General features: G+C 36.3%; 1 protein-coding gene across 2 annotated transcripts in view; it reads left to right on the top strand.

Annotated features, from left to right (window-relative positions):
• The window catches only part of LOC139127485 (neuroplastin-like), a 103597-nt gene extending 98760 nt beyond the window's left edge, over positions 1 to 4837 (top strand). For both annotated transcript variants that reach the window (XM_070693408.1, XM_070693409.1), the window contains 7 exons: positions 22 to 150; positions 353 to 377; positions 705 to 799; positions 1112 to 1233; positions 1472 to 1514; positions 1972 to 2012; positions 2484 to 4837. In XM_070693408.1, the coding sequence (XP_070549509.1) occupies positions 22 to 150; positions 353 to 377; positions 705 to 799; positions 1112 to 1233; positions 1472 to 1514; positions 1972 to 2012; positions 2484 to 2627 (599 nt within the window). In that variant the 3' untranslated portion in view covers positions 2628 to 4837. The remainder of the gene's footprint in view (positions 1 to 21; positions 151 to 352; positions 378 to 704; positions 800 to 1111; positions 1234 to 1471; positions 1515 to 1971; positions 2013 to 2483) is intronic.
• The last annotated feature ends 9002 nt before the right edge of the window (positions 4838 to 13839 follow it).

Here is a 13839-nt window from a genome sequence, read left to right as displayed (position 1 = left end):
ATCTGTTCTCTTCCATTCAAGGACAAACAGACATTCCATTGATAGCTGGTATATCTGCAGGGATACTATTGCTTCTCATTGTCATCATTGTACTTGCTGTAATGATAAAGCGGCAGAAAAAACCCGACAACAAGAAACATGAAGCATCAGGTTGGTTCTGTTTTCCCCACATATTTTGACAATTAGTGATTTTTCTTCTCTATTATATCAGATGAGTGACATCTTGAAAAACACGTGTCGTATGCACTGGTCAATTTGTTGTTTGTTACGGTAGCTATGTCTGGTCTTGTTTGAATGTGTTCCAGTTTGGTCTACAAATGGTTAACTTTGTTTTTGTTTTGTTTTTTTTCAGAGATGTCTCCTCTACACTTTCAACAGTAAGTAGGAGGACTTCCGGTCAACTTTAAAACATAAGTGTGGAAAGTACATTAGATTTCCCTCACTTGCTCAGACAGATATTTGGCAACAGAAATATATTAGAATACAACCTGAGTGTGATGAAGTGCAATTTGGCTAGTAGGGAGTAGGTTCTTTAATTGTAATCTCGAGAGTAACTGTATTGGAAAAATGATGCAAGTACCTTTTGATGACCAGTACATTAAACAAAATACCATTATTTCTTATGATTTTTCAAGACAGATGGCAGATTAATAAATAATTGATATGGATCTTTAACGCTATATTAACCTTATCTTTGCCAACAGAACGCCGCAGGCATTTGAAATTCACGAAAATCCAGACGTTGCAAATAACGATACAGGTGACACGGGAGGAAAGCGGAAATCGAATATGTATACAGGTAACCTTGGTAAACTATTCCATCTTTAGCTTAGAGGACAATATTTTTCAGTGTCCTTGAGAAATACTTCTGAGGTAACATGTCTGTGCGTCTGTCAACGGATAAAAAGTGTTATTGGTCTAACACTTATTTGCATAAGATTTGCATATTTAACATATCTGTACAAAAAGGTTTCCAAGAATCTCAATAACTGGACACAAAAAGAAATTCTATAGGAAATCATAATCTCTTACATATATCACAATATGGACCTAGCGCTGATTTTATTAATTTGTCAAAAAATGTTCGAATATGATATTTTGTCATTTTCAGATGCACCTATGTCAACATTTAAGACAGAGAGCGATCAGAATAATGTCAGTGGAGATGTGAACAATGACCTTGACGATATTGCAGTGCTATATGCGAAGCCCACCAGGAAATCGCTACATCAGGTCAGAATATAACTTTTGTCTGTTTTCGTTTCCTGCAAGTGACCCAAATTTTAAGCTGCACCAAGGCAATAATTTTATTACATTCATAAATATGAATTGGAAATATTACGGTAAGTTTATCTTTTCTATATATCATTAAACAAATGGATATTAAGATCTCATTAAATTCGTGGCTGTCTATTTAATTTTGCTTGTTTCGCTTTTATATATGTTCTTAATTCTGATTTATGTTATTCAGAGTGCTGATTCTGGAAATAAGAACAATGGACCATTTGATGCAGGTGAATACATTTTATTTTATCATGAATAGATATTAGGAAGTTGAAGATTAAATACGTTGGTCATAGAGGCTGGTTATTTAAAATGTACGCGATGTTCAAATCAAAATGTTCATCTAGTTGTAGCATTCTTGTCACTTTCGTTTTACAGTATAAGTGTGTGAGCGTCATGGACAAACACGCATGTACAACTAAAGCTTTTTGACTCCGAAAATTGTCCGATTTTAGACAATACACAGTGCATTGGAAACACAGATATAACGTTACACTGATACAAGAATCATGACAGTGTATGGGCCACATTTGTAACATACCGATCACAGTGTACCATGCCCACGTTTCTTTAAGAATTTGTTCTCATGAAAAGATGATAATCTGACCTAAATACGGTTACTTCTGTTGTATTTTCAAACGACTCCTTGTGCACTTTTATTTACCTTTTCGTTTGGTTTTGTCGCAGAGCCAGGGGAATATGATCCACCACAAGAGCCTCCAAGAAGGGTGAGCTGTTGTTCTTCTGTTTTGAAATCTGTGTAACGTAGCATGTAACATTACCCGCCTGTTCGGAAATCACATCGTGCTGTGCAAAATAATCAAAGTGATACGTCAGTGACCCTGGCAAGTTTTGGCGTTTGACCTGATTGTGTCTTCTTTGAAGTATGCAGAGTGTTGCCAATACGTTTGAAAAAGGTGAAGCGTTTAATCATAAAGCTTTTATTGTATTGAAGCATTCCTCATTGAAAATGTATGAAAATAGGCGGTCTTGTACGAGCCTATTTTTCTATATTCAAAGTGGTATGCATTTACGGTCAAACTCAGAGCTACAGCAAACCCTTTGGCTGACCAAAATTTTTAAACGACAAGGTGAAACCAAAAGTCTAGTTTACAGAACAATGTTTGCTTTCCCGCAAATATGTCAACTCATTGCATGCAGCCAATGAGTAAATATCACTTTTTGACTTTTTGTGACAGTACAAGGTAGACAACAACGTCGAGGGTCTCAACTACGCTGACTTGGATCACGCTCCCGGGTCAGGAGTCACTGCACCAAAGAAACAACCCGAGGGAACGACTGACTATGCAACCGTGGATTTCAGTAGAACGGCCCCACAATGAATGTGACTGCCATTACCAACTTGTAACCTTGAAGACTACCATCGCAGAATCATTTTGATGGTTTAATTAACTCGCCAAATTTTGATATATTCGAGCTCAGTACTGACAACTTGACTTTTGTTCTACTAATAATAAACATATCAATCCTATTATGTAGAGTTCAGATCGCCAAGACAACTCATTTGTATCCCGTGACGGTGCGTATTTCATCATATATAGGCCATATCATATATTTACCATCTAGAATCTGAGCGAGGAAACAACTAATTTCTCTCACCGTAAACTTGGATGAAAGAATTTTTAAGTTTGAATATGGAAGCACAACGTACGATTCGGAAAACAGGCATTCTGCCCGTCTGTACAGTTTCCTCGTTCCATAAATACCAGGCAGTCCATGACATGTGTCAGAGGGGTTAAAGTTTTTATGACTCTACATCGGACAATTGTCGCTCGTTTCTTGGCGTAACCTTTGTAGTTTAGGTTACACATGACGTATTTAGACCTTCCATTCCAAAGACTTACCGAATACCAATGCTACTTCGAAAGCTTGAGTTAAACTATATGTAAATAATTAATCCCTCTACTTCAGTTTATAACATTTTTTTGAAATTTATGGGTTAATCAAACAGAGACAGAATTATAGCTTTAATAACAGCATCTGAAGTTTACAGTATTACACGGACGTTAAATTCCGATTTCTCTTTAAATCAGTTGTTATATAAAAAGATTATATCAGGACCATTAACAATATACATAGCAGCATACCGATATTCTGAGTATCCTTTCGCTCTTTTATAATTCGAATTTCAAAGTCAGAGTTGTAAATTATTATAAACAACAATTTTGTTCAATACCAATACATAGGGGACATTTTTATGACAACTTAATCTATTTTAGGTTATGAGAGATGCTCGTAGTGCCGTTGGAAACCAAAATATCTTGTTTTTTGTTCTATATCGACAGTGCAGTTCACTTATTGATTTATAAGCAAGTTGTTATGTAAAAAAAGAATCTTAGCAACGAATTAAACTGCATACAACATATGTCCGGACGATCAGAACATAACAAAATCGGGTCTATGTAATATAGACACAGGTGTAATGTCAAACAAAATTTGTTTAGTTTTTGAAACTCTTTAAACCAAAGAGAAACACAAACTATGACATATGTACTCAAGAGTAAATAGCAACTCTGTGATGGAAATAATTCTCATTTATTTCTGCTTTATTCAATGACACTTATTTTGATTAATGTTTCATATGATGTAAGTTGTTTTGATTCATGATCTATGTTAAACAGTAGTCCTAAATGGACATGTAAGTGTGATATTTTGATTTGTATTTTTATAATGAAGAGAATAATGTGCGAGTTCATTAAAGCAAAATTTAGCATTTACGCAGAGAAACTATTAATTAATGAAACTAAAAGGTGATTGTGGTCTAATTTATCAACTTATAATCACTAAAGTGATGATTCAACTAAATCAGTTGCTTATTTGCCTCCGTTGTTTTGTTAGATTATGACACTATAAACGGTTTTGTAAATTTATTTTTATTTTAACTGAGGGGTGGAACTGTAAATAACATTTTAATAGAAGCTGTACTATCATTTTCTATACAAGAATGCAAGAGTTACAAGTTATATTATTAAGGCAACTGGACGGGTTTTATATTACCACTCTACTAAACTAAGCTAAAACTCTGTTCTTAACATCGCTGTTGTAATATAGTTCTTCTACAGAATACATTTTAATATCATATGGAATGTATCAGCCCATTGTAAACCCTGTAGGTTTTGTGATAGTTAGATCACTCACGTATACTGTTTCAAGTGGACAATGTTTGATCACAGTCCCCAGAGGGACTGTGGTTTGATATTATTCATGATCACTTCCAGGAAAAGTAGTCGTTCGGCCGTACAGTTTAAGGATGAGGATTAAGTATATCGCTAGAGGCCCACTGGAAATATATTTCAATTTCAATCATGCTTTATATTTTTACGATATCAAATCATAGCATTCGATTGACATTTCATTTTTGCGATAAAAATTGAGTATTCCGAACATGGATTATTTCCCTTCCCTTTGCTTTGGGACCGCGAAGTTACACCACATGTATACTAGCTAGCGTCAATGTTAGATCAGTGACAGCTGTGTATATTTGACGAATTCAGAAAATACATTACATGTTCCTGTCATTCAAAACGTAAAATTGACTGTATGTGTTGTCTATTTATGTGTAACGAATTACCACACACACGGCGGTCGTGTCACATAAAGTCTGTGGTGTATATCTGATTTGGACGATTTTGAAATTTTTTACATGGTATGGCAAGAGGATATTGTAAAGCAATAATCAATCTTGTTTGGGAAAAAAAATCACTACTAATTAGTACCATGATTATCTGTCTGTCTTATTGTTATTAGTTTGTTTTTACCAAGATATCTTGGTGATGATGATGATGATGATGATTATGATGATGATGATGATGATGATTTTACTATTACTGCTATTGTCGTTTTGTAGTAGTGTATAAGAGAATAGTGTTGAACAGGTGGCCAATGATATAATTATTCATTCAATATTTAAAAGCTTAATATATATTTCTCTTTTGAGGCCATTACAAGTGGCATTATTTTTTTTTACTAATTCATGACAACCGTGTCCTAACTCCTGACTGATCTGCTGAATATAAAAACACATCTTTCATCTCAAAAGCTTTAGCATAATATGAGATTAATCTGTTGCAAGCAGAAGTACGACATGTCTGCAAAAAGGTCAGAGATTATTCAGATTTATTGCTTGCTGGTGATACAGGGTACAATTGAGGTTATATGTAGTCATGCAAATATTCTGTGCAACCACGTATCATTTTCCAGGTGTGAGCGGTCAACCTGATAATCACGACGCTTTTGCGATGCGAGTGTTCAGTTTAGTTTGCAGAACTAAAATCCAAAAACTAAAACGAGTATGGACATAGCTCATTCTAAATTGCTATAGTGAAGATTTTATGACAAATTCTTTCAACTGATAACCAATGAGGCAATATGCTTCTCTCTTTTTGGTCTGGTCATCAATATGTAGAACTTATAATTTTAACATCTGTGGTGAGGAAGTCTATAGCTTATAATATGAATCGACGTCAAAGGTTACTTGTCTGCGAAGTCGAGCAGTGCCTGCCTGTGATATTACGAATTTCTTATCGAAAAGGTCGGTGCGGCTGCAATAGTCATAAACGCCGGACGGGCTCAACAATAAATTCAGGCAGGCCTGATAGTGCGAGCAAACAAGCCAAACATCGCTGATACCCGAGCTCACACAACAAGCCTTAGAAAATGCCGTGGACACTTCTTTGCAAATGAAAAGCGTTGCGCCCACTCACCTTTCTTTAAGCATCCAGTGGGTCGATTGGGACACAATGCAGGTCGAATGTGAGGGCATCTACTGCCATACAAAGTAATGTTTTGAATTTAAATGCCGTGAAACGTACACAATTCCAATGTTCGCCTTTTTCCACGTAGAGGTAATGTCTTTACCTTTCTGACCGAAAGCTTAACCAGAGTATGCACTTCCCCCTTTTTTGGGTCTTCGTATTATTTCTCCCTGAAAATGACTATTACAAATATCTCGCACAGGTCAACCAGCAAGCGTTCATTGTTTATCAGGTATTACCTGTCACCTGCATGAAATATATTGTCAGCTTGTTTAAACTGCACCTTGTTTTCAGGTATTTTTTGGTTGTTTAAACGTACTTTGCTGGTCAACCGTCGCCAGTTTACCTTTATATATTTTTACTATATCACTACTTTGGTACAGGTGGGGGACGACGATGGTGATGTTTTTGTAATTGTACAATATGTGTTTAAAATCATGTGTGAGCTCGAGTCTCGATCTCAATTCATTTGTGTTTTCCTCAGACGGTTATATTTCAAAAAGCGATATCTTGAGCATGTGAAGAGGCTTGTTTCCGCCATTTTTAGCTGACTTGAAGTAGACACTACTAAAGTTGACAGTAGTATCAGGTTGTGTCGTGGTTAATACAGCTGCAATTCATCACCATAGCAATACGGAAGACCCCTTAACAATTAAAGTTACGCTTGTTTGGCAACTTTCGAGAATGGTGAATGCATTACTCTCCATTCTCCAAGCAAGTAAGGTGTACCGTGTGACAGCTTGATTTCAAAATGTCAGTCAGTTTTTATTCGATCTCAGCCAGGTGAACATGTTTTAACTCAGTCATTACAAATCTTGTATTTGTTCAATATTTCCGTCACTAGAGAAGAATCCTTCTCGAAATTCTTTACGGTATCTGGTGTTGATTTAATGTCGTTGTTTTTAGCTCACATTTTGGTATACCAACCTTAAGTTATCATATAAGCTGAAGTCGATGGCGTCTGTATGTATGTATGTATGTATGTATGTATGTATGTATGTATGTATGTATGTATGTATGTATGTATGTATGTATGTATGGATGGATGGATGGATGGATGTCCGTCAACATCACAACATTTCGGGAACTGCTGCACTTGTTGCTTCGTATTTGGTATGAGGATACATCCAAGGCTATAGATGGGATTTAGTGCGAATGAAGATTGAATAGCCAAAATTATGTAAATGAGCTTAAACATTTGAAAATACTAAAAAAATAATAACTCAATCACCCCTGTTTTGATTGCTTTGAAAATAAGTGTGCAAGGACCTTAGGTAGATATCATACAGTTTTGTGTATATCTTGACGATATTTTGAATTTTGTATTTTTGCTGAATTTTTGTTATTTTTGTCATTAGAAATAAATCATTCTTCATAGAAACCGCTATTACCCTTCTAATTTGTTGAAAGTACGACATAATTGGCAAAGTTGTAGACCTTATTTGCTTTTGTCAATCTTGTTTTTCTGGTTGTACTGTGTAGAAATCATTGTCAAAACATCACTGCGCTAAACAGATAGAAAAAACATTCATCTTTAATCTTTGGTACCAATGCTAGTATGTACCAATTCCGATCAAATGTGAGCAACACCGTATCATTGGCGGTATTTCTCTTATTCGGTGTCACCGATAAGGATATCATACGGTATCGACAAGGCACAGTCATGCGTGCGAGGTTCTACTCTGTCTGTCTGTCTGTCTGTCTGTGCTGTCTCTCTCTGACTCTGTCTCTGTCTCTGTCTCTGTCTCTCTCTCTCTCTCTCTCTCTCCTCTCTCCTCTCTCTCTCTCTCTCTCTCTCTCTCTCTCTCTATCTATAATATATATATATATATATATATATATATATATATATATATAATATATATATATATATATATATATATATATATATTATATATATATATATCAAGAGAAAGAATTAAGAAAGGAATTTCGGAAAACTGGGCACCCTGATGTGTGTTCATCCACTGACCTTAAAAAGTTGTATGTGCATGTATAATTGGGATTACTTTAGATTTCAAGGAAAAACGGCTGATGCGATCAAATTACGTAGGCTGACAATAATGACATCCTGAGAAAGTCTGTTCTATAAATAAAATTTTATCGCAATTAGGAACGAATCTGCTGAAGAGGAAAGCTATTTGATTACGTCCTGGCAGATATACTTTCTTTCAGGAACAAGACCAATCGAAAGACAGATTGGTCATTCTCTTGTTACATTTCCCTTTTGATACTTTCAGCTCTATTGTGTCATAACCCAAAAATAAACAAAATATCCAGTTCATAACGGTCATATGCCAAATGTCTCATAGTTGACAGATACCTAAAGTTAAATTTGACGTCCTCATTGTGGTTATTCCAGATAATTATTTCATTAGCTTTGACAAGCACGAAATAAAAAGAATATTGTTGAAATCGATGAACTACGTTCAGTGAACACATGCAGGAACGACAGTGGTGAACTTTGCAGATCCATGTCAGTTAATTGCTAGCTTCTGATCACATACAATTTTGGTGAAACTTACATGTACTTTTGATCTAATATTGCTTATTTGGAATGAAGGCTTGTTGCAGTTTCATGTTAAAGTATTGATCAGGTGAATACTCCATAAACCTTTACTATTATCTCAAAAGGCCTGTATCAAATTTCATGAAACGATAATCCGTGACGTTCATCATAACAAGACATTGCCGTATTCTCAGAGAAAACTATGGGCATATTTTCAAAAAAAAGTGCGCACACTACATATATTGAAGGACGGGGTATTTCCGGTTCAGTCTTGTCTCTTTTTAGTACGTAATTACTGCTTATACGTTTGCCACTACTTGCAAACGTATTTTCCTGAATTTAGCTGTTCTTTATAACGCTAGCAGGGTTTGCAGTATAAAATCTTCGAGTTTCAGTCAATGTAAACCCTTTCAAGACCAACTGCTGTTTTTTATTAATATTTTTAAAGTCCTTGAGGTGGAGGGAAACATTAAATGTAAATGTGGCAATATCTTGAGATACAGTTCATGGTTTATTGTCGGGGTCACGCACCACGTGCTACAGCTCATGCTGAAACGAAAAAAAATAATATGGGAACTCGGACACCATAGAAATTCGACGTCATTCAGTCAGCAAAGGAAGTCACTTTAATTGTCAAGTTACATATGTGAGTTAGAGGATTATTCGAGTATAAAAATGTATACTAATTTCCAGATATATTTTTTTCCTTTTATGGTGTCAGCCAAGCTTAATCTGAACTCCCACACATAGAGCCCTACTGAGTCTGATGTCAATGACCTATGTCAAATTGTCCTGTGCTTATTTGCCGCCTTTCAAAGGCCCGAGTCCCAACATAGTAGACAGCATAATTAGCCTGTAGAAGGCTTTATCACAGCATGTACGCATGTTTTTACGTTATTGACAGTTATGTAACATGAATTGATATGCATGTTTGTGTCATTAGAATGTATGCATTGTGTGCCAGCTTATTTCAGATTGCATTTGAAGAGGATTGTTCCTTTACACCCGGAAATAAGTCATATAACTACAGGAAAAAAATTGTGAGACTTGAGTGAGAAAGTGTCTTTTCTCGCATTTTATAGTGAGAAACACTTATTATTCCCACGGCTAGGTGGGGTTTTTACTTAATCATTGTTCATAAGCAATTCGAAATGCACTCCTTGATGACAGATTCTTAACGATGAGACTGGACATTCTCACCAAGCACAGTCATCAGGGTGTATCATACTCATAATTCACCGGAGAGAATCAACCAGACTCGCCGTTCATATAATATGTGATATCAGCCAGACTTAACTTGTTGTTCACTGCTGACAATTAACTAGATTAATTCTTACCGGTGAACAACAAGTCTAGCTGATTCTCACCAATGAACGGCGAGTCTGATTGGTACCAGTGAATTATAAATATGATACATTCTTACTGTGAAAATCACCATTCTCACTGTGCTTGGTGAGAATTTCCAGTCTCACCATTGAGAATCTGTTATCATAGTTGATTCTCACAAAGGAGTTCATTTCTCACTGCTAACCAGTGAGAATAATTGACAAGAGATTCTCACCAGCTGTGAGAAAGAGTTCTCGCTCCAGTCTCATTTTTCCCTTTAGTGTGTGACCATTCTGTAATAATATGATTTTAAGACTTTCAAGTCTGTTATAATTTTGTCGTGTCTATAATCATTTGGCACGTTGACGCATGAATTATTGTACATTTGACATTATACATGTATAAATTCAAAATAGAATTTGTGCGAATAATGTAATATCCATACTAGGAAAGATCGTTACAAAATAGTCACCAGCAGCCATATTAGATTGCACTCCGACACAAGTTGACGTGCATGTTAAAAACTCTAAATTACTTCAACTACGGTCCCTCTATCACTTCAATGTATATGGCACAGGTTATTTATTATGTGCTATTTTGCCGTGATAAAAACCAGGCTGAGTTGAGCCGTCATCTTGATGTTTTCATTTCAGTCTTGTCTTGTTTTAGTGAGGAAGTTCACCCTTCGGCTTATTCATTTGCTGCTACTTGCAAAAGTCTTTCCTGGATTTCGCTATCCTTTAAAATGCTAGCAGACTTTGCAGGATAAATTGTTCGAGTTTCGGTCAGTGAGAGAGACTGTTCAAGAGTGACCTATTTCACTTATTTAAGGTTAAAGTACTTGAGACGGGGGCAATGCAAATTTTTAGCATGGCAATATTCTTTACTTGCAGTGAAGGGTTCATAGTTTTGGGTCACACACCACGTGCTACAGCTCCTGCTGAAATGAAAGGAACCGACGTAATTCATGCTTGATTGTGACCAAGAAGTTCATTTCTCACTTCTAGTTTATCTCTATGACTTGAAAGTAAAGTAACTTCCTTCAGTGCAATTTCCGCGATGTATATTTTTTTCGTAATCTGAACCGGCACATAGTCCCTGTTAGTCTGATGTAGATGAACTATGTCAAATTTCCCTGTGTTTAATTGTTGCCTTCCACAGGCCCTAGTCCCCATGTGTGACGAAGAAGGCAGCTTTGCCTGCAGAAGGCTTCATCACAGCCTGTATTCATGTCACGTTATATTGGTAGATTGGTAATATAAATTGACATCCATGTGTGTGTCATTGGATTGCAGGCATTGTGTGGAAGGTTACTTGAGATGTGATTCGCAAATAGGTTTGTGTCTATATATACCCGGAAGCAAGTCGTATCAATACAGGATAAAACAAATAAAATTCCATCGGTGAGTAGTGATAAATGAATTCCTTGATGAAAATCAATAATGATAACACATTCTCACAGATGAGACTGGAAATCCAAACCGAGCACATGTAGAAGACTCACCATTCACTGGTGAGAATCAACCAGACTCGCCATTCATTAGTGAGAATCGGACAGACTTGTTATTCACGGTGATAATCAACCAGATTGATTCTCACCAGGGAGAACAACAAGTCTGGCTGACATTCTCACCAAGGAACGGCAAGTCTGATTGATTCTCAATAGTGAATGATGAGTATGATGCATTCTTACTGTGAAATCACCATTCTCAATGTGCTTGCTGAGAATCACCATTCTCACCGACATTAGGTTAATCTGTGACCATACTTGATTCTCACCAAGGAGTGCATTTCTCACTGCTAACCAGTGAGAATTTTTAAAAATCTCACTAATAGCGGTGAGAATAACGAGAGGCTCTCACCAATTGCGAGAAAGTGTTCTCGCTCCAGTCCCATTTTTCCTATATTGCATTCTTTTATGGTATGATTTTATGAATTGCAAAGTGTTATGTCTACACCCATTCGGCACATATGACTGAGCCTATCGCGACACATGCTGAGACAGTCATCATTTTACATTTACCTTATTAAAAGTTGAATAGAATTTGTATTCAGTTTCGTGATCTATTGGACGGGAATTTATTGCAAAAGACTATTTGCACTCGGCTAAGAGAACACTGGATGTCTGTTAAACTTGCCTCAACAGTTGAACAGTATGACAGAGTGTCTCGTGGAAAATATTACAGCTGCAACTCACTGTATCAACCAAAATCACTCTCAATACTTGGAAACCTTTGAAAACTGTTGACAAATCACTTGCCTTGGCTCAAAGCAACCATAGCCATGAAATTGCAAGGTTTTTTTTAATTCGCAATTTTCTGTCGATGGCGACCGATTGAACTCATATTAGCACATCGTTTCAATATTCTTATCGCCTGTCCCTGTTGATTGGAGAAATCGGAAATTCTTATTCTTGGTCACGGGTTGAATATCAAGGGATGGATGTCAAGAAGGTAAAACAATGTGCACGCTCCCTCTCTCTCTCTCTCTCTCTCTCTCTCTCTCTCTCTCTCTCTCTCTCTCTCTCCTCTCTCTCTCTCTCTCTCTCTCTCTCTCTCTCTCTCTCTCTCTCTCTCTCTCACATTCACAGATATGTGCTGAAGTCAAGGTTAACAGGAAACAACTCCTCAACTAACATAATATTCTCAGTAACTCTGCTCACACGAACCGAATATGTTGGCAAAGGGATCAGACGTACTGTTCTTCCGTCCAGAAACTTTCAAGAGTATTTTGACATGCATAAAATGGAATGAAGTAGTTCAATGTCCTTGGAGTACAAGATTACAGAGGCGTGATCGAATAATGTGTACACTCAACGATTACAAGAAAATAACGTCAGTTTTATAAATAGAGTTGCCTAACGCGAATCCTTGCGAACATTGCAAAGTGGAATGACATTTGATTTAGTCCAGGCAGATGAAATGCCTTTAATAAATAAAAATACACCATTCGAAAGGGAAAGTTGTAACATTATATTTACTGTAACCCGATGGACGCATATAGCTCTTCTCTGTCACAACCAAAAATGGAAACCCGACTCACAATGTTTACAGGGCCATATTACTCGACAGTTTCCTGCTAACTGACCTCACTCTTTGTTCATGTACTATATATAAACGTATCTGATTATTTGCCCTAAGGCGCTTTTTGACGTCTTAAAAAAATGGCACAAACACTTTGTTATGCCAAGGCATATCCGACTTGTCAAACTCCTTCGAAACTTGGCATCCTACGCATGATTGTAATTCTCACGGGTAGTTTGATTTGTGTTTGCTTGCCATTAACTGTTTGAGGACATTGACAATTTGTAATCTGTATTTTTGCGGTTTATTTTATTTTTTAAATTTGTCTTTGTCTTTTATTCAACTGCAAATTTGGCCGTGGTTCTATCTGTCGGTCTGTTTGACAGTCATATTTCTAATATAACACATACTAACAGTATACTCCATGCATTGCAAGATTACAACTCGATCTCTCACTTCTCCAAACTTAGTCTATTCCCAGTTCTCCTTTCTGTTTTAAAGGATGTTTAAAAAAGTGCGGATAACCAAGGAAGACATGTCATCTATGTTCCTCTCATTAGTATTTTAAGCCAACATTTAGTACATCTGTCAGCAACATGACTTATGCTCCTGTAGACCGTATTTGTTTTAGTTCCTCTGGTAACGATTAGAGATCACGCGATTGCAATTGAAATGTCTTCCTCTGTCTGCTTTACTGTCAGAATTTTTATCTCAAAAGATATTATTTACATTTCAATAAACTGTCGTAACCAGATGTACCCTATGACTGTATCGTAGACTTCCATCATTTTAAGTGTTTTACGTTTTGCATGCACGGTTGCGTTAACGTTTATTTTGCATTATTAAAATTGTCCTGAATCATAAAGTCTTCTCAATATGACTTCATAAAATGTAAATATGTTTTTTATTTGGATAGTTTGTC

This window comes from Ptychodera flava, unplaced genomic scaffold, assembly GCF_041260155.1.
Source record: "Ptychodera flava strain L36383 unplaced genomic scaffold, AS_Pfla_20210202 Scaffold_32__1_contigs__length_2955704_pilon, whole genome shotgun sequence".
Lineage (NCBI taxonomy): Eukaryota > Metazoa > Hemichordata > Enteropneusta > Ptychoderidae > Ptychodera > Ptychodera flava.
The sequence above is the reverse complement of the archived record's forward strand: the minus strand, read 5'-3'. Positions and strand labels throughout refer to the sequence as shown.